Consider the following 14300-nt stretch of genomic DNA (forward strand, 5'->3'; position numbering starts at 1 on the left):
TTTCAAAATAACATTATTAATATTCTCTATTGAAAGAGTTCCCTTTCAAATAAAAAAAAACTTTGGTAAAAAAAAAATATGTGAGACTTTTAATTATTTCAAAAACTGAAATCTAATCGCAGTAAGAGGAACGCAGCACAGTCATTAACGCGTGTTTCTCTCCGGAGCGTTTTATCGCACGGACTATCAACAACGAAGATGGTGCCGACGGTTTGCACGTAGCTGCAGAGGGAAGGTGAACTCTTGTTGTCGTGTTAAACAAGGTAAAAGTTGCATTTTTAACACTCGTGTCTCGTCTCCGCAGTGATGTTAGACACTTTGACCTTTCCGTTGTTTGTTCGAGCTTCAGTTCATTGATTTTAAAACGCTTTTAACGAAAAATAATGAAAAATGCGAAGAACTTTGAGGTGGTTGTCAGGTGGGGGACATGATAAACCAGCAGGTTGGGGTGTCACTCTTCTCTTTGACGTGATGGGTAATTTCTTTATGTTCCCGCGGTTACTCTGTAATAACACTGCAGATAAAACTGCAGCTGACCGGCTTCGTGGTCTCGGAAATCAATGTCATCCCTGCCCCAGGCTTCCTGTTGTGCTCCAATCGGGTTTCTGATTGAAGGGCAAAAAATGAGGACAGCCGTCTCTAACCCTGTTCCATTCTGTTGCCGAACTCCATTCAAAAAATGGAAGATTGAGTGATTTTCCTGTCGTAGCACTTAAATGGAAACGCGGGGATATTTTTCATTAATAAGGACTTCTTTGTCCCCTCGGCGGGTAGTTCGTACTTGGTTACTGTTACTCTTGTGTATATATATACACACATACAGTGTGTTGTACACATAGATTAGACCTGTTCCTAAATGAGGAGAAGTATTCCGTGAATGTGTCCCACTGAAAACAGGTCCAGGCTTATTCCATGTCTGGGAAACTGAGCCTTGATGCCATGCTGGGCTTCATGTCAGGAAAGCACCAGTAGAATAGAGGTTAGAGAGAAGAGGCTTTAAAACCTTTTTAAGACACTGGCTGAAACTTTTTTAAAGGCTTTTCCTCAACGCTTTACTTTTACCGCCATCTTTGCTGTTGTAAAATGTTCACATAAATTTTATTTCAGAATTCTTTGATTTCCAAGTTGGACTTTTGTAATATCTGCTGCTGGCAGTGAGTTTTCCAGGGTTAGACGAGTGTCTCCAACCAAGGTGTGGACACCAATGAGGGACCTGCACGCGCTAATCAGCACGCGTATCTGTGATGAAGGATTTCTCCGTCAGGGCGGTAACTGAAGTTAAAGTTTACCTCTGCTTGTTTTATTTCTCTCAGATCATCAGAGCTGCTGGACTCTGAGCCACAGTGCAGTCATGGTGCTGAAGATTTTCTTCCCACAGTGCTGTAACCGGGCGGAGAGCGGGCTGCTGGTGGGCCGCTGGATCTCTGGTCATGACTCAGCCGTGGTGCTGGCGGTCATTCACTACCCCTTCATCCCCGGGCAGGTCAAACAGTACATCCAGCAGGTTGGTGATTATAAAGAGGGAGCTGAGTCTTTGTAGGGCACAAGTTGTCCAATAGGTGTCACCTTTGACTTTTGAATTAAACACAATGCAGAGGAAAACTTTTAGTCAGGTTGCAGATGATCAGATGAATCCATTCAGCAACGTGAGCCAGACGTCAGTCCCTCAGCCGTCCTCTGTGTTCGTCTCTAAGATGCAGGCCCAGAGCGGGGTGGAGCTGACGGTACTCGGCTCCTGGAGTTTGCCTAAAGAGGGTCAGGAGAGCATGGAGAGCTTCCTCAGGGACCTCAGCACCATTTTCCCCCAGCAGCACTGGCTCCAGGTCAGTCGCCAAATGGGAAAGATGGGCTTCATCTGTGAGGTCGTCAACCGGAACCAAAGTAAGATCCTCAGACTGGAATCTGCTTCCTCCTTGGCTTTTCTTTTCCATACTTTTTTTTTTTTTATTCTGGACTGTGCTAGAGTAGCTTTGCATGATTCTCAGCTCAAAATAATCCTCATTTATCTTAAACAGGTGCAGGCATTGGCGCAGCCTAGCAGTTCATCCTGTCTGAACTAAGCTGCTTTAGCTCCTCCCACTCTTTTAAGCCTGCTGACCCTGGAATGATAGTTCTCCTTTTTCACAGCTGTCTTTCATTTTTTTATCTGACAGTTTGTTTCTGTTTTTAAGATTATTTTTCTTTTCTGTTTTTAAATGTCCAATAAAATGTCCTTCATTTAATTTGAAAGTTTCTGTGCTCTGATTTGAATAACTTTCAGATGGGCAAGAAACTCAGCAGGAAGCAAAAAAGCAAAATGATGATGAGGAGGAGGAGGAGAAGGTGATCTTTGTCCACTATGAGCAGAGGAAGGTGATGCTGTCGCAGCTCCACCCCACTGAGAGTGGAGATCCTGACCTCGACACCGAGCCGCCGTCTGAGCTGAAACAGGTAGAGAGGAGAAAAAAACTGTGATGTCTCCGTGCTGGTGCAAAGCTCTCAAATCAGCTCCTCCACCAACATGCGTCCAATCCCTGATGTGGGCAGCTGGTGATCTCTCACATGCTCCTCCTCTTCCTGTTGCAGGTGTTCCAGACGGTAGCGCGCAGCCAGCCTCTGTTCTTCCTGGATCGCTACGATGACGGGCCGCTGAAGTCGACGCACTGGCAGTCTGAAGGCCGGGAGGCCAGCATCATCGTGGAGCTGCTTAAACAGGCCTCAGTGCCGCTGTGTGTGCTCATCAGCTGGCTGCTCGCCTTGTGGACGTGGCTCTGCAGCATCCGGTAAGAGGAAGAGAGCTACAGCTGAGAGATAATTTTATATACTGATCAATGTGCTGATTGTTTTATCGCTGGTTGTCCTCCCCCGGCTGGAAACTGCACAAAACATCCTGTTAATTCATGATGAATAAACCACAAACTATAATCCTGCCGTGCCTTCTTTCACCGTTTCAGTTTCTGCACGAGAAGATTCTTGTTCAGTGTTTTTCACTTTGCGTGTTTTAATTTCAGTGAGTTTATTCATTTTAAAAAATGAAATAAAAAACACTCATTTCAAGCAATCTGCTCAAGTCCTGTTTGTGCAAAAGACTAAAATCCTCTAAAAAAATCAAAGCACGGATTAAGTTCGAGGTAGTTACACTTTATTACATCTCAGCGTTTGGGTGTGTTTAATCTGTTAATAAAGACTGATAGAAAAGCTGTATAGTAGATCGATGCACAGGCCTCCCTCTCCACCTCCTCCAACACTTCTGTGAGGAGCTTTAAGATCCTTCCAAGCTAGCAGAGAAGGAGCAGCTATCGAGCAGCTTCTGGCTCTGCTGCAGGACCTCACCCACTCTGATATGCCCGAAATGCCTCAGCTTTGAGGCAGCCAGGAGGCATCGAGTCAGATGCTGCACAACCCCAGCTGGCTCCTTTTAATGTGGAGGTGCAGCATCATTACGCTCATTTCTGCTGCTTGTATCCTCAGACTCACTCTGTTGGTCTCATGGTCAGAACGTAGCTCAGCCGGTGAATCGACAGCTTTGCTTTCAAACTCGGCTCTCTGTTCACCTCCACAGACTTGGAGTAATGCAAAGCTGGATAAAAACTATTTTTTGAATTGAAGAAGCGACGTACTTTTCCTGCTTCCTTCTTTGTTTTGCTCTTATTTATTAGTCCAACATTTATTGTAAGAAAGTCCCGACCGCGGCTGTAAAGCTCTAAGCTGCCTCTTCTGTTTCATGCAGGATCTTCAGTCTTTACCCGCTGCGCTTCCTGTCCAGTAAACTGTCCACATGTGTCCAGATCAGCTACAGGACCGAACACATGAGGACGCTGAGTTCGCCCAAACCAGCCATCGAGCATAAGCAGTTCATGAGGTGGGCGTCTGGTGAAGAAATGGAGCTTCACCTGGTTTGTACTGAAACTGTTGCTGAAACCGAGCCGACTGTAACGCCGCGTCTCCGCTTTGATGTCTGTCGGCAGGAAAGGCAACATCCTGGTGTCGTTCCTGGTGGACGTGGGGCTCGGCGTCCTGCTCATGTCGTGGCTCTACAGAGACGACCACATCGCCACGCTGGCTAACATGCTGATGCCTGCAGCTGATGTAAGTTATTGCTCTGTGGAGATTTTTGCTGTGTGCAAGTGTGAGGGACCAGCTGAGTAATGCTGGAGCTGAATGAATGTCCTCGATTCGCAGACTGGTCTTTGTTTTACAGGTTCATGGTCGTGTCTTTGATGTAGAATCGCCATCATGACATATGAGCTTGGTTTTGTTTTTGCAGTTCACTGTTGGAAAAAGCAGCTCTGCATGATTCATTGTTTAAAAAAAGGATCCATGTGTACCTCATGCTGGCCTTCATGCAGCCCTCCTGTCTCACACAAGCTGTTTTAGTTCGTGTCTCTTTAAAACACCAACTTTATTTTGATTGGCCAACTTCCAGAAGCCTGCTGAGGGGCACAGCCCAATGACCTGTGCTGCCTGCACTTCATGAGCATCTTTTGCCAGCAAGAGACGGATCGAAGGAGCATAATCAGACATTACTGCTGCTTCATCCAGGAGACAAAAAGCAGTTTAGAGGATGCTGCGCGCCGGATCGGAAAAACGTGAAAAAGTTTAGCTTTAATAATTTCAGCTTGTTGCTTTATAGAAACTCCAGGTTTGAAAACAAAAACAGTCTCTTGATAAGTGAACTAATGATGCTCAGACATGTGTTTGGATCATGTTGTGGAAACAGCCTGAAGGCACAAAAACTCTTCATGTTATAAATGTAGAGACTTCAGCGCCCTGCGCAGCGCCGACAGGCCTCATTAAGTCGCTAATAACCGGCTGGATTTGGTGTAATTTCAGCTTCTGTTCTTCTGTCATTAAACTCCTGCGCTTCCTCCTCAGCATGTGGCTAAAGAGCTGGAGGAGCTGCTGCAGTGGCTGATGGGAGCTCCAGCCGGGCTGAAGATGAACCGGGCCCTGGACCAGGTTCTGGGCCGCTTCTTCCTGTACCACATACACCTCTGGATCAGTGAGTATCAGGAGGTTTTCTGCAGTGTTGAGATTTCCTTTAATTTGTTTAAATCTTTTTCACGCTAAAGTGACACAAAAGCTTGTGCTGGCTCTCACTGTGCTGCTTGGTCTCTCCATCCAGGTTACATCCACCTGATGTCTCCATTCATCGAGGGGATCCTGTGGTACGGAGGTCTGTCGGCCTGCCTTGGCCTGACCTTTGCCCTCTCGCTGCTGTCAGACATGGTGGCCCTGCTCACCTTCCACATCTACTGCTTCTACGTCTACGGAGCCAGGTATGTCTTAGAAACGGCCAGCTTTTACTCCGCTATGAAGCAAAGCTCATTCTGATCGGTGAAGGCAACAAGGCCTGGAGCATGAGGCCGACAGATGTGCACAGTGTCTGTGTGAAGGTGAAGCTGCTGATTTCTTCAAGCTGTGAGGAGAGAATGAGATTGTGGGTGTCAGGGTTAGAGAGCGAGGATGGTGAGGAAGTGAAACTGATGCTCCTCCACCTCAACAGGAGCCATTTGAGGTGTTAATGGGAGGAAGCCCTGGGACAGACCCAGGACTCTCCGCAGAGATTAGTCTTCTCTGCTGGGTTTGAGGACGAGTCTGCCTCTGGACCTGGATGAGTGGACTGTTTAGGACTTCTTTTAGTTTTCATCTCACCACCTTATTGAATAAGCACGCGGTAAAGCTTTGTGAGAGGAGGTACTTCTGATAACCTGCAGGGGGCAGTGCTTTCAAATCTTTTCCTTCCTCTGTGCATCTAGAAAAAACTTCTTGGTAGAAAATGGCCCGAGAATGGTCTAGAAATGAGAATTTATTAATAATGAAATAATCGACCGGACTGAGGTGATGGAGGCCAAATTGGTGGGTTTTAAGATCATATTTGGGACGTTTGCTAAAAGCAGTTCATTCAAAAAGAAACTATTTAAAATCTTACACATAAAAACTTTTACACAGCCGGTAAATTTACTATAAAATACCTTTTGGACAATAGTGAAAACTGAAAGATGAAGATGAGAGCATCATAATTCATTTCTGCAGCCGCTCACAAAAGAACCAAATCTGACTTGCAGGATGTTTTGTTTGACGTCACGGTTACATAACAGGGTTGGACATTTGGAAGAGCCTCGCCTAAGCTGGTGCACGCTCTGCTCTGCAGGCCTGTTTGCTTTAGATGTTCACACTCGCACTGTGCTGCTGAACAGAGTCATTGTTGACTGTGAGAAGATGGTGAAGATTCAGAGGAGGGTCCAAACCATGAGAGAGAGATGAAGGTGAAACGTGACCCTTCAGTATGAACGTGCCATCAGTAATGGTCTCAGTGGAAGGGCGGCCGTCAAGAAGCCATTGCCAAGGAAAACTGTGAGGAAAGGCTGAGGTATGGAAATTACACAAGAACTGGACTGAAAATCTGTGACGGGGCATCAGTGATGGACATGTGGGCTGCAGTTTAACCAGCGGTGTTGACGATTATGAACTGACAGTGATGCCAACACACCTGTGGGACACCACCAGTCGTGGATCAGCCTCCTCAGAGCCGGACCTCAGACTTACTGAAGCAGCGTGAGATCGTCCTGACAGAGAACAGAACAAGAGGCAGAAACATCCAAAGAGCTTTGAACGTCCTCCACGAAGGCTGGAGAACTGAGGATACTTAAACTAATGACAGAGAGTTTCCTCAGACTTCAGGCTGTGATGAAGATTAAAGGTGGTCATAATAATAAATATTAACTTATTCTGTTTAATTTTCTAATGTATTTCTTTGTGTTTGCACACGTTTCAGTTAATCCCTGCAACTGTTCCACATTTCACCAACAAATATAAAGAAATGAGGGTGCCTTAAGATTTTTGCACAACACTTTGTTGCAAAATATTCTAATATAATCAATTAATTGGTTTTCAGATGAATTTATTGTCTTTGAACAAAGTACAATGAAAGGAAGCGAGAATAAGGAATACAAATGTATTAAAATATCCTCAGAAAATATACAAGCACATGAATATATAAATATATTAGTATTAGTATTATCAGGGGCGAGTTCGTGGTTCTGTTGGTGCTTCTTATCAGGCAGCGGTGGCTCCAAATGTCCTCCAGGAAGGGTGGTGGGAACCTGGTGATGGTTTCGGTGGTGCTGATGGAGCAGCAGTGGGAGGACGGGCTGTTTTTGTTTGAGAACCCTGAAGAAGTCGAGCCTCTGCTGGGCCTTCTTCATGTCTGGGTGCTGAGGGCCCCTTCCATGCAGCATCATGCATGGATCAGATTTGGGGCATTCTTACTTTCATGATGAGTTTTTTGGTTCTGGAAGATTTTAGGGTCAAGTTAAATTCTGGTACCACCCTGGCAGCCTTTATTTAGCGCTTCTTACCATTTAAAAGTGACAGCATGCTTGCATCCCTGTAACACCACACTGCAGATGAACCGATGACTCTGTCATACGTCCTCTCAGGCTGCTGCTGTCAAACTCAAACTAAGCAAACATCTGGTTTGGAGATGACACTCTTTACAATATTTTGTGCACAAGCGTGTGAAACTGAAACTTCTGCAGCAGGAAATGTTGCTGCCTTCAGTAGGTCAGCCAGTAACTGCAGAGCATCACAGGACTAATGAGTATTTCTTCTTAATCTTTAACCTGAAGACGTGTTCAGCTGCAGAAACAGCACGTCATCGCTGCTGAATCCCGTTTGAGGATTAAAAGATGAGCTCGATGACATTTAAATCTTCATTTTCTTAAATCTTGGTTCTGTTCTGTCAGCTCTCAGGTACACTCACCTGCTTTGGCTTTAACAGGAGAAATGAGGTCTGTTAGTCTGCCGTGTGGTGTGACGGGAGTCTGAGTGCTGTCGTGAAGGATTGACTAAATTATGTATTTGCTCTAAAGATAGCAGTGCCTCGCCCCGTGGTGCACAGTGAAATATTACCCATTTTCCTCCTCACATATTTATGCTCCGCCGGCTCTTCGCTTTGAGAGCTTTTTGCCTGAGTTTTTTTTATTATTATTAAATCTGCGCGCCTGGGTCTAAAAATATCTCCTGCCGTGAACACAGCTCGGCTCTGCAGAGGATGAAAGTCGAAGAAGCTTCGCTGTGCTTCAAACGGAAAGCTTCTCTGTCTCTCTTAGTCTTTGTCAAACAGACTGAGTGTGTCATTAATGACTGCTCCTATTACAGCCGTGGTGCTTTTTCTGTGACTACACTTGAAATGATTTGTCAGTGCTGCTGCGCATAAAGCTGGTGGTTTACCAGCTGAACAGGCCTCTGCAGAGCTCTTCTATGAAACCTGTCTTTGTGTCAGATATCTACCTGTTCCTTTTAAGCAGTCACTCATCACCTGTTTGTGTCTCTGTCAGGCTGTACTGTCTGAAGATCTATGGGCTCTCGTCGCTCTGGAGGCTCTTCAGAGGGAAGAAGTGGAACGTCCTGCGGCAGAGAGTGGACTCCTGCTCCTATGACGTGGACCAGGTAACCCACAAACACCTGTGAGAATAAACAGGTAGAGATCCATGAATTCAACATCTACATTTGTAGAGACAAAGAGTCAATCTTATTTAAAAACTGCTAAAAAAAATGGTACATTTATCCCAAAATGAGGATTCGGAAGCTGTTTTCCTCACTATATGTATATCTGAGCACCACTGATGTCAGTTTGATTCATACAGCTCCATTTCACAACAACACTTTATAAGATAAAGAACCTTAAATATTGGTGAGAAGACGCCGTCAATCAGACGATCCCCTGTGAGAGGCTCTTGGCGAGGGTGGGGAGGAAAAACTCCCTTTTAACAGGAAGAACCTCCAGCAGAACCAGGATCAGGGAGGCAAAGAAATCAAAGAAAGATGTTTGTTACCGCGTCGAGAACGGTGAATGCATCGTCCTCCACTCAGCTTTAGGAGCTGTGAATGAGCTCTGCAGCATGATTGGCTCATGGTTCCAGGCTCAGCTGCTGATTGGCTCTTTAAAGGCATTCATAGATTTCTACTGAGCAGTCTTTAAATGGGAGCATCACATCTGGGTTTCTTGCACTTATTCCTGATTTTGCTTGTTCTGTGCTCGACTCTGGTGTAAAATGTTCTGAATAAACAAACGTAATTTGATTTATTTGGTTGCGCATTAATTTCCTACTGTGAAGAGGAGACACGCCCCCTCTTAGAGGGACGTTTGTCAGCGATTGGATGCTGAGACTGATCTGAAACCTCATCACAGGAGCTTCAAACCCAAACTAACTCAAGAGCTTTAATACCAAGATTTTTACATTTATTTAAAAAATGAATTATCATGAGGAAGAGGAGGCATCGAGAGCCTCAGACTCAACATAATCTTCATCAGTTCTTAGAGATGCAGAGAATTTTCTCTGAGTGTTGTTGTGTTTGTGCTTCTTCCAGCTCTTCATCGGGACACTGCTCTTCACCATCCTGCTGTTCCTGCTGCCCACCACCGCCCTCTACTACCTGGTCTTCACTCTGGTACGCCTTCACTTCACCTGCCGCCTACTGGTGATGGTCAGAGGGGCCGATGGCGCGATATGGCAGCCTCGCCTCTGTCAGTCTGCCACAGGGCAGCTGTGGCTACAACCGTAGCTGCCTCCACCAGTGTGTGAATGTGACAGTGAATGAATAGTGGCATTGTAAAGCGCTTTGGGTGTCTCGAAAAGCGCTATATAAATCCAATCCATTATTTTGTTTGTTTCTTTTTGACTCCCGGGTCTCGTTGTGTCGTGCAGCTCCGGCTCGTGGTGGTGCTGTTCCAGGGCGTCCTCCACCTCAGCGTGGACTTCATCAACTCCTTCCCGCTGTTTGCCATGGGCCTCCGCCTCTTCAGACCCTACAGACTGGCAGGTACGCTTTACTGAACCGTCTTTATAAAGCCTTTAAATAACTGCGTGGGGGAGGTGTGCAGGTTTTCATCGTGAGGCTTTGTGCACGTTTTCAGAAGGTGTAAAGTTCCAGGTGCTGTGTGAGGAGCCGGGCACCGCCCTTCACCTGCTGATGGAGGTAAGAGGTCACACAGGTCTTCGTTGTCTTACCACGCAGATTTAAACATGGAGGCACCTCATTGGCTGCTACAAGGAAGCCTCTTTGTGTTCAAATCATCACAGCTGGATGAAATTTCCATGATCATCCAGCTGTTTGCTTGTTTTAAATGCTAAATACTTAGTTTGTTACATTTGAGGCCAAATTATTTTTCTTGACTGCACAGCAACTTTATTATTGGTCACATTAAAAATTCACCCAAAGGCTCCAGCAGGACACAATCTACTACAACTTCAGGTAAACTACTGACTTCCTCTAAAAACAGGAAGAGGAAGACGGGGCTATAAACACACATGACAGGTGAGAACAATCTGGGCGAGGCGGACGATCAAAAAAAAAAAAAAAGGAAGTAAAATTAACACAAGACACTGAAAGAAAAATGGAAAACAGGAAATAAACATAAGCCAGCCAACGCTGGAGAAAACTAACATGATGGAGCTGCAGAGAGAAACAGAAAAGGGTGGAGGCCGGACCTCGCTGGAGGGCGAGCAGCAGCAGAGCCTGACGGCTGGTCCTGAGGAGACGTCTGACAGGTTTGGTGCAGGAACAGATGCTGAGGTCACATCTGGTGGTTGAGGAACAGGAAAACTCAGACTTGGCACGCCGCTGTGATCCAGGAACTCAGGAGGGGAAATATCAGATGAAGCTCAATAAAAAACAAAAGAACCAAAAACTTACAGACTACAACACTTAAGTAAATAAAACTGACACTTAATGAGACGGTTAACGTGTTTATATCTGCTGTAAAGTTTAACGTGGGAGCCCACGGGGACCGACTCACTGCTGGCGCCTCTAGTGGACTTTATAAGAACTGCAGGTGCATTTGTTTTGTTTGTACCTTACTTCCTACCTCAGCGTGCTAATAATGTGTCATCAGTGTGTGCTCCTCCTGACAGTAAGCCATTATTTTGATGCTTTCTTCCTCAGATAAACCCTCTGAAGTGCAGCACTGTGGTGCAGCTGTACCGCACCCCGACATACAGCTGCTACCCCAGAGACTCATGGGCCGCTCTGGTCAAGAAGCTGTTTGTCGGGGAGCTGATTTATCCCTGGAGACACAAAAGCACCAAGGTTGACTGAGAGAGAGCCAGAAATGCGATGGAGGAAGAGGAGAGACGAGGGAGCGGGGGAAAGGGAAGAGACTGAATAAATAAAGAGATGGAAACGGACAGGAAAAAGACAGACGACCTTCGGGAGATGCTTTTATATTTGATGGGAAGAGCGTCACAGAGAACATCGCCTGAAGCTGCCGACTCATCGCGTCTACAGCTTTCTGCTCAGCCTGAAGGTGGATGATGAATATTTGAGCTCACACGGATACCAGAAACAGGACAACCAGCAAATAGTCACGTCCTGCTGGTGTTGGTTTAAGAGCTGTGGGTATAAAAACACTCGAGGAAGCTCTTTCACTCTTTCAGAGTAAAATTCAACTAACCTGATCGTTCCTTTGACTTTACAGATTTACATTTTTATTTGTCATTATAAAAGACTTTATGTTTAAGGAAGAACAACAAAACTGGACCAAAACAACTCCTGTACGAGCTGTGATCAGCCATAAAAAGTAACAAACACACGTCTAATTCTCTGTTTGGTTTTTGTACAGTCACTTAAAATAAAGTTCCCCCTCCAAACTGTAGAACCACTTTAGCAGCAACTAAACTTGAGGAAACTTAAATTAAAGGTGTTCTTTCATCAGTCTCACATCACTGTGGAGGACTTTTGGACAGACGTGTGCCACAGCTGCCCTGGTTAATCCACCAGCATGCACCAAGGCTTCAATCAAAGTCATGTTTTTAATGAGAAAATCTAAATATTGTTCTCTTGTGTTTATGGCGAGTGGTACATTTGTAAAGCACCTTAAAGGTTTTTTTTAAGAATGACCTGATCTTGTTGTTTTGTGTTAACGTGAGTAAAACTGTGGAGCCGTAAACTGTTCGCCTTCAGTGCAGACACACAAACTCGATCAAATGACTCTTTATATTAACCAACTGCACTGAATATGTTAATAGCTGGAATCTTTAATCCTTCAATAATTGTAACCAGAAAAAATGTTTTTTTTATTTTGATGTCTTTTACGTGTCTGTTTTTAACCTGAGAGCGATTTAGTCTAAATGAAATAATGAATGTTCTTCTTCCACTCACTGACTCTGCACGTCTGTTACAGCCGTGAAGTCTGATTTTTGTCGTTCATTTTAAATGTAATGTGCCTGTTTTGTTATGTCTGATCAAACCTTTTGACTAAATTCAGCTTTTCATTAAACGTTGGGGAAAATCCAGGATTCTGAGCACGTCCTTCCTCCTCTGGTGTTCATGCTGAGTCAGCTGGAACATCACAACATATTTTTATTGTTTTCAAACAATAAACAATGGAAAGTTTAGAAAAATAAGGTGAAAAATTATTATATCATTACATACAGTGTATATGAGTGGCAACCAAACAGCAGAGAGACTTTATACTAATGAATGTTAACTCAGCTGACATCGTTAATGTGGCACGTACTGATGATGTCATCACTGCTGCTGTCTTTGTGCTTAAATACCTCGTGGGGGAAAAAAAGACTGCTGAGGTAAAGACAGTTTTATTTAAATGTCATTTCCATTACGACACTTATGCTGAAGTTTGACGTGGATACACACATGCTGGTTATTTTCTATCAGGTCCTCGAAATTTCTTCTTATTGTATTTTGAACATGTAAAAATAACAACACAAAGAGGAAAAAAAAGCACAAACAAACAATTAAATAATAATAAAGATGCTAATGATGATAAGCATAATAATAATAACATTCAAAAAGAAGTAAGAAGAAGCGTTAGCTTAATTAATCATGTCCCTTTTCACTTTTTCTTCCTGTGTATTCCCCATCATATCATAAATACTAGCTTACAATTTGCATTTGGTTTTAGAACCCCACTAACATGCCGATAGTTATACATATTTACAGATATATACAGACTTATACACACATCCTTGTGCTTTACAAAAATCATATTTTTCAACCACTTTTTAAGCAGAGTGATTCTGGGACGTTGCATCACTCAGCGTGTTTCACAGCTTCAGTTCACACACAGAGGCAAAAACCTCTCTGCTGTTGCACAGATACAGGGATGTCTCAAAAGTAGAATATTGGGTTTGTACGACCTCCGTATCCAGTATTATGCATTATCATTATGATGTTCATTTTGTAAACTTTGGCCCCATTAGCGTAAACAAGCATGATAAAGCAGGGTATCCTGTAGCATTTATGGGGGGAAACACCCTGTAAATGACCGTAAGCTTTTCAGAATAAAAGCACAGCTGTTGAAGACGCATAGAAGACTGTTCAGTCAGTGTTTATTTCCACTGCATGAAAAGTATAAATATGATCCATCCCAGATGTAAATACACTTTAATCTCTATTTTATCTTAGATTGCCTCATTCAAGCTGTTGCTGCCAGAACACTTCATTAATTATGCGTGTAGGTGTTCTTCCTCAGGAGGCTGAGGCGAGAGATGAGTCATGGTGCTATAAAAACAGGCCTGACACACATAATCAAACACACTCTCAGCCCACTACTGTACATCACATTTCATAATATTATTCCTACCGTGGTTACACAACATGAATTATATTCTGGGAAATGGTCCAAATGTATTTTGCTCCCCTACGACAGTGAAAACTGAAAAATGATCAGTAACAGGGCAGATTATGACACTCTCCACAAACATTTCCCTTTCAGTTGTTATTGTTTTAAATACTCTTTGTTTATAGGAAATGTAAAAAACTGCGTGTTTTATGAACAGTCCAGCATTTCAGGGAGTTTTGTCTGATGAGTCACATGAAAGATTTGATGCAGTTTTTCATGTCTTTTAATCTGAGTTTAGCCTGTTTTGTCCGAAAATAATCAGAGATTAAACTGAGCCGATTGTCTTTTTTCATACAGACTGCAAGAAGGCAAACGGGATTTCCCCAAATCCCCCCATAAAAATGATCTTACACAAACATACGGAGGCCCTAAAGTGCCAATCAAATACCTAATGAATAAAAAAACAGAAAAGGATGTGAATTTTGGTGCATAAACCCAGCAACACAATGATGGTGGCAGAATTACAACACATGTTATTAAATGCAGCAAGATGAACATTAACTATAAGTTACTGGATTAATTTTCCTATTTATTTACTTTGGTGTTTTTCTATTTGACCCCATTCATTTATTTGATTTTCTATTCTAAGTAACAAAACACAATAAATACACAATAAATAATATAATACTTTAAATATCTAGTGGTAGTGTCTGTTCTTATCAGACACATTTCA

At 43.7% G+C, this 14300-nt stretch overlaps 1 protein-coding gene across 1 annotated transcript; it reads left to right on the forward strand.

Moving 5' to 3' along the window:
- Window positions 1–170: 170 nt before the first annotated feature.
- Window positions 171–12281, forward strand: pigq (phosphatidylinositol glycan anchor biosynthesis, class Q). The gene is made up of 14 exons (XM_085455071.1): window positions 171–263; window positions 1314–1504; window positions 1695–1881; window positions 2261–2430; window positions 2566–2762; window positions 3710–3841; window positions 3948–4068; window positions 4855–4981; window positions 5105–5258; window positions 8322–8433; window positions 9355–9435; window positions 9693–9807; window positions 9902–9963; window positions 10930–12281. The coding sequence occupies exons 2-14, from the start codon at window positions 1352–1354 to the stop codon at window positions 11080–11082; spliced, it is 1764 nt and encodes a 587-aa protein (XP_085311197.1). The 5' UTR covers window positions 171–263; window positions 1314–1351; the 3' UTR covers window positions 11083–12281.
- The last annotated feature ends 2019 nt before the right edge of the window (window positions 12282–14300 follow it).

The sequence above is a fragment of the Copadichromis virginalis genome, linkage group LG4, assembly GCF_057382275.1.
Source record: "Copadichromis virginalis isolate Kocher_CV1m ecotype Utaka linkage group LG4, C_Virginalis_male_GT1.1, whole genome shotgun sequence".
NCBI lineage: Eukaryota > Metazoa > Chordata > Actinopteri > Cichliformes > Cichlidae > Copadichromis > Copadichromis virginalis.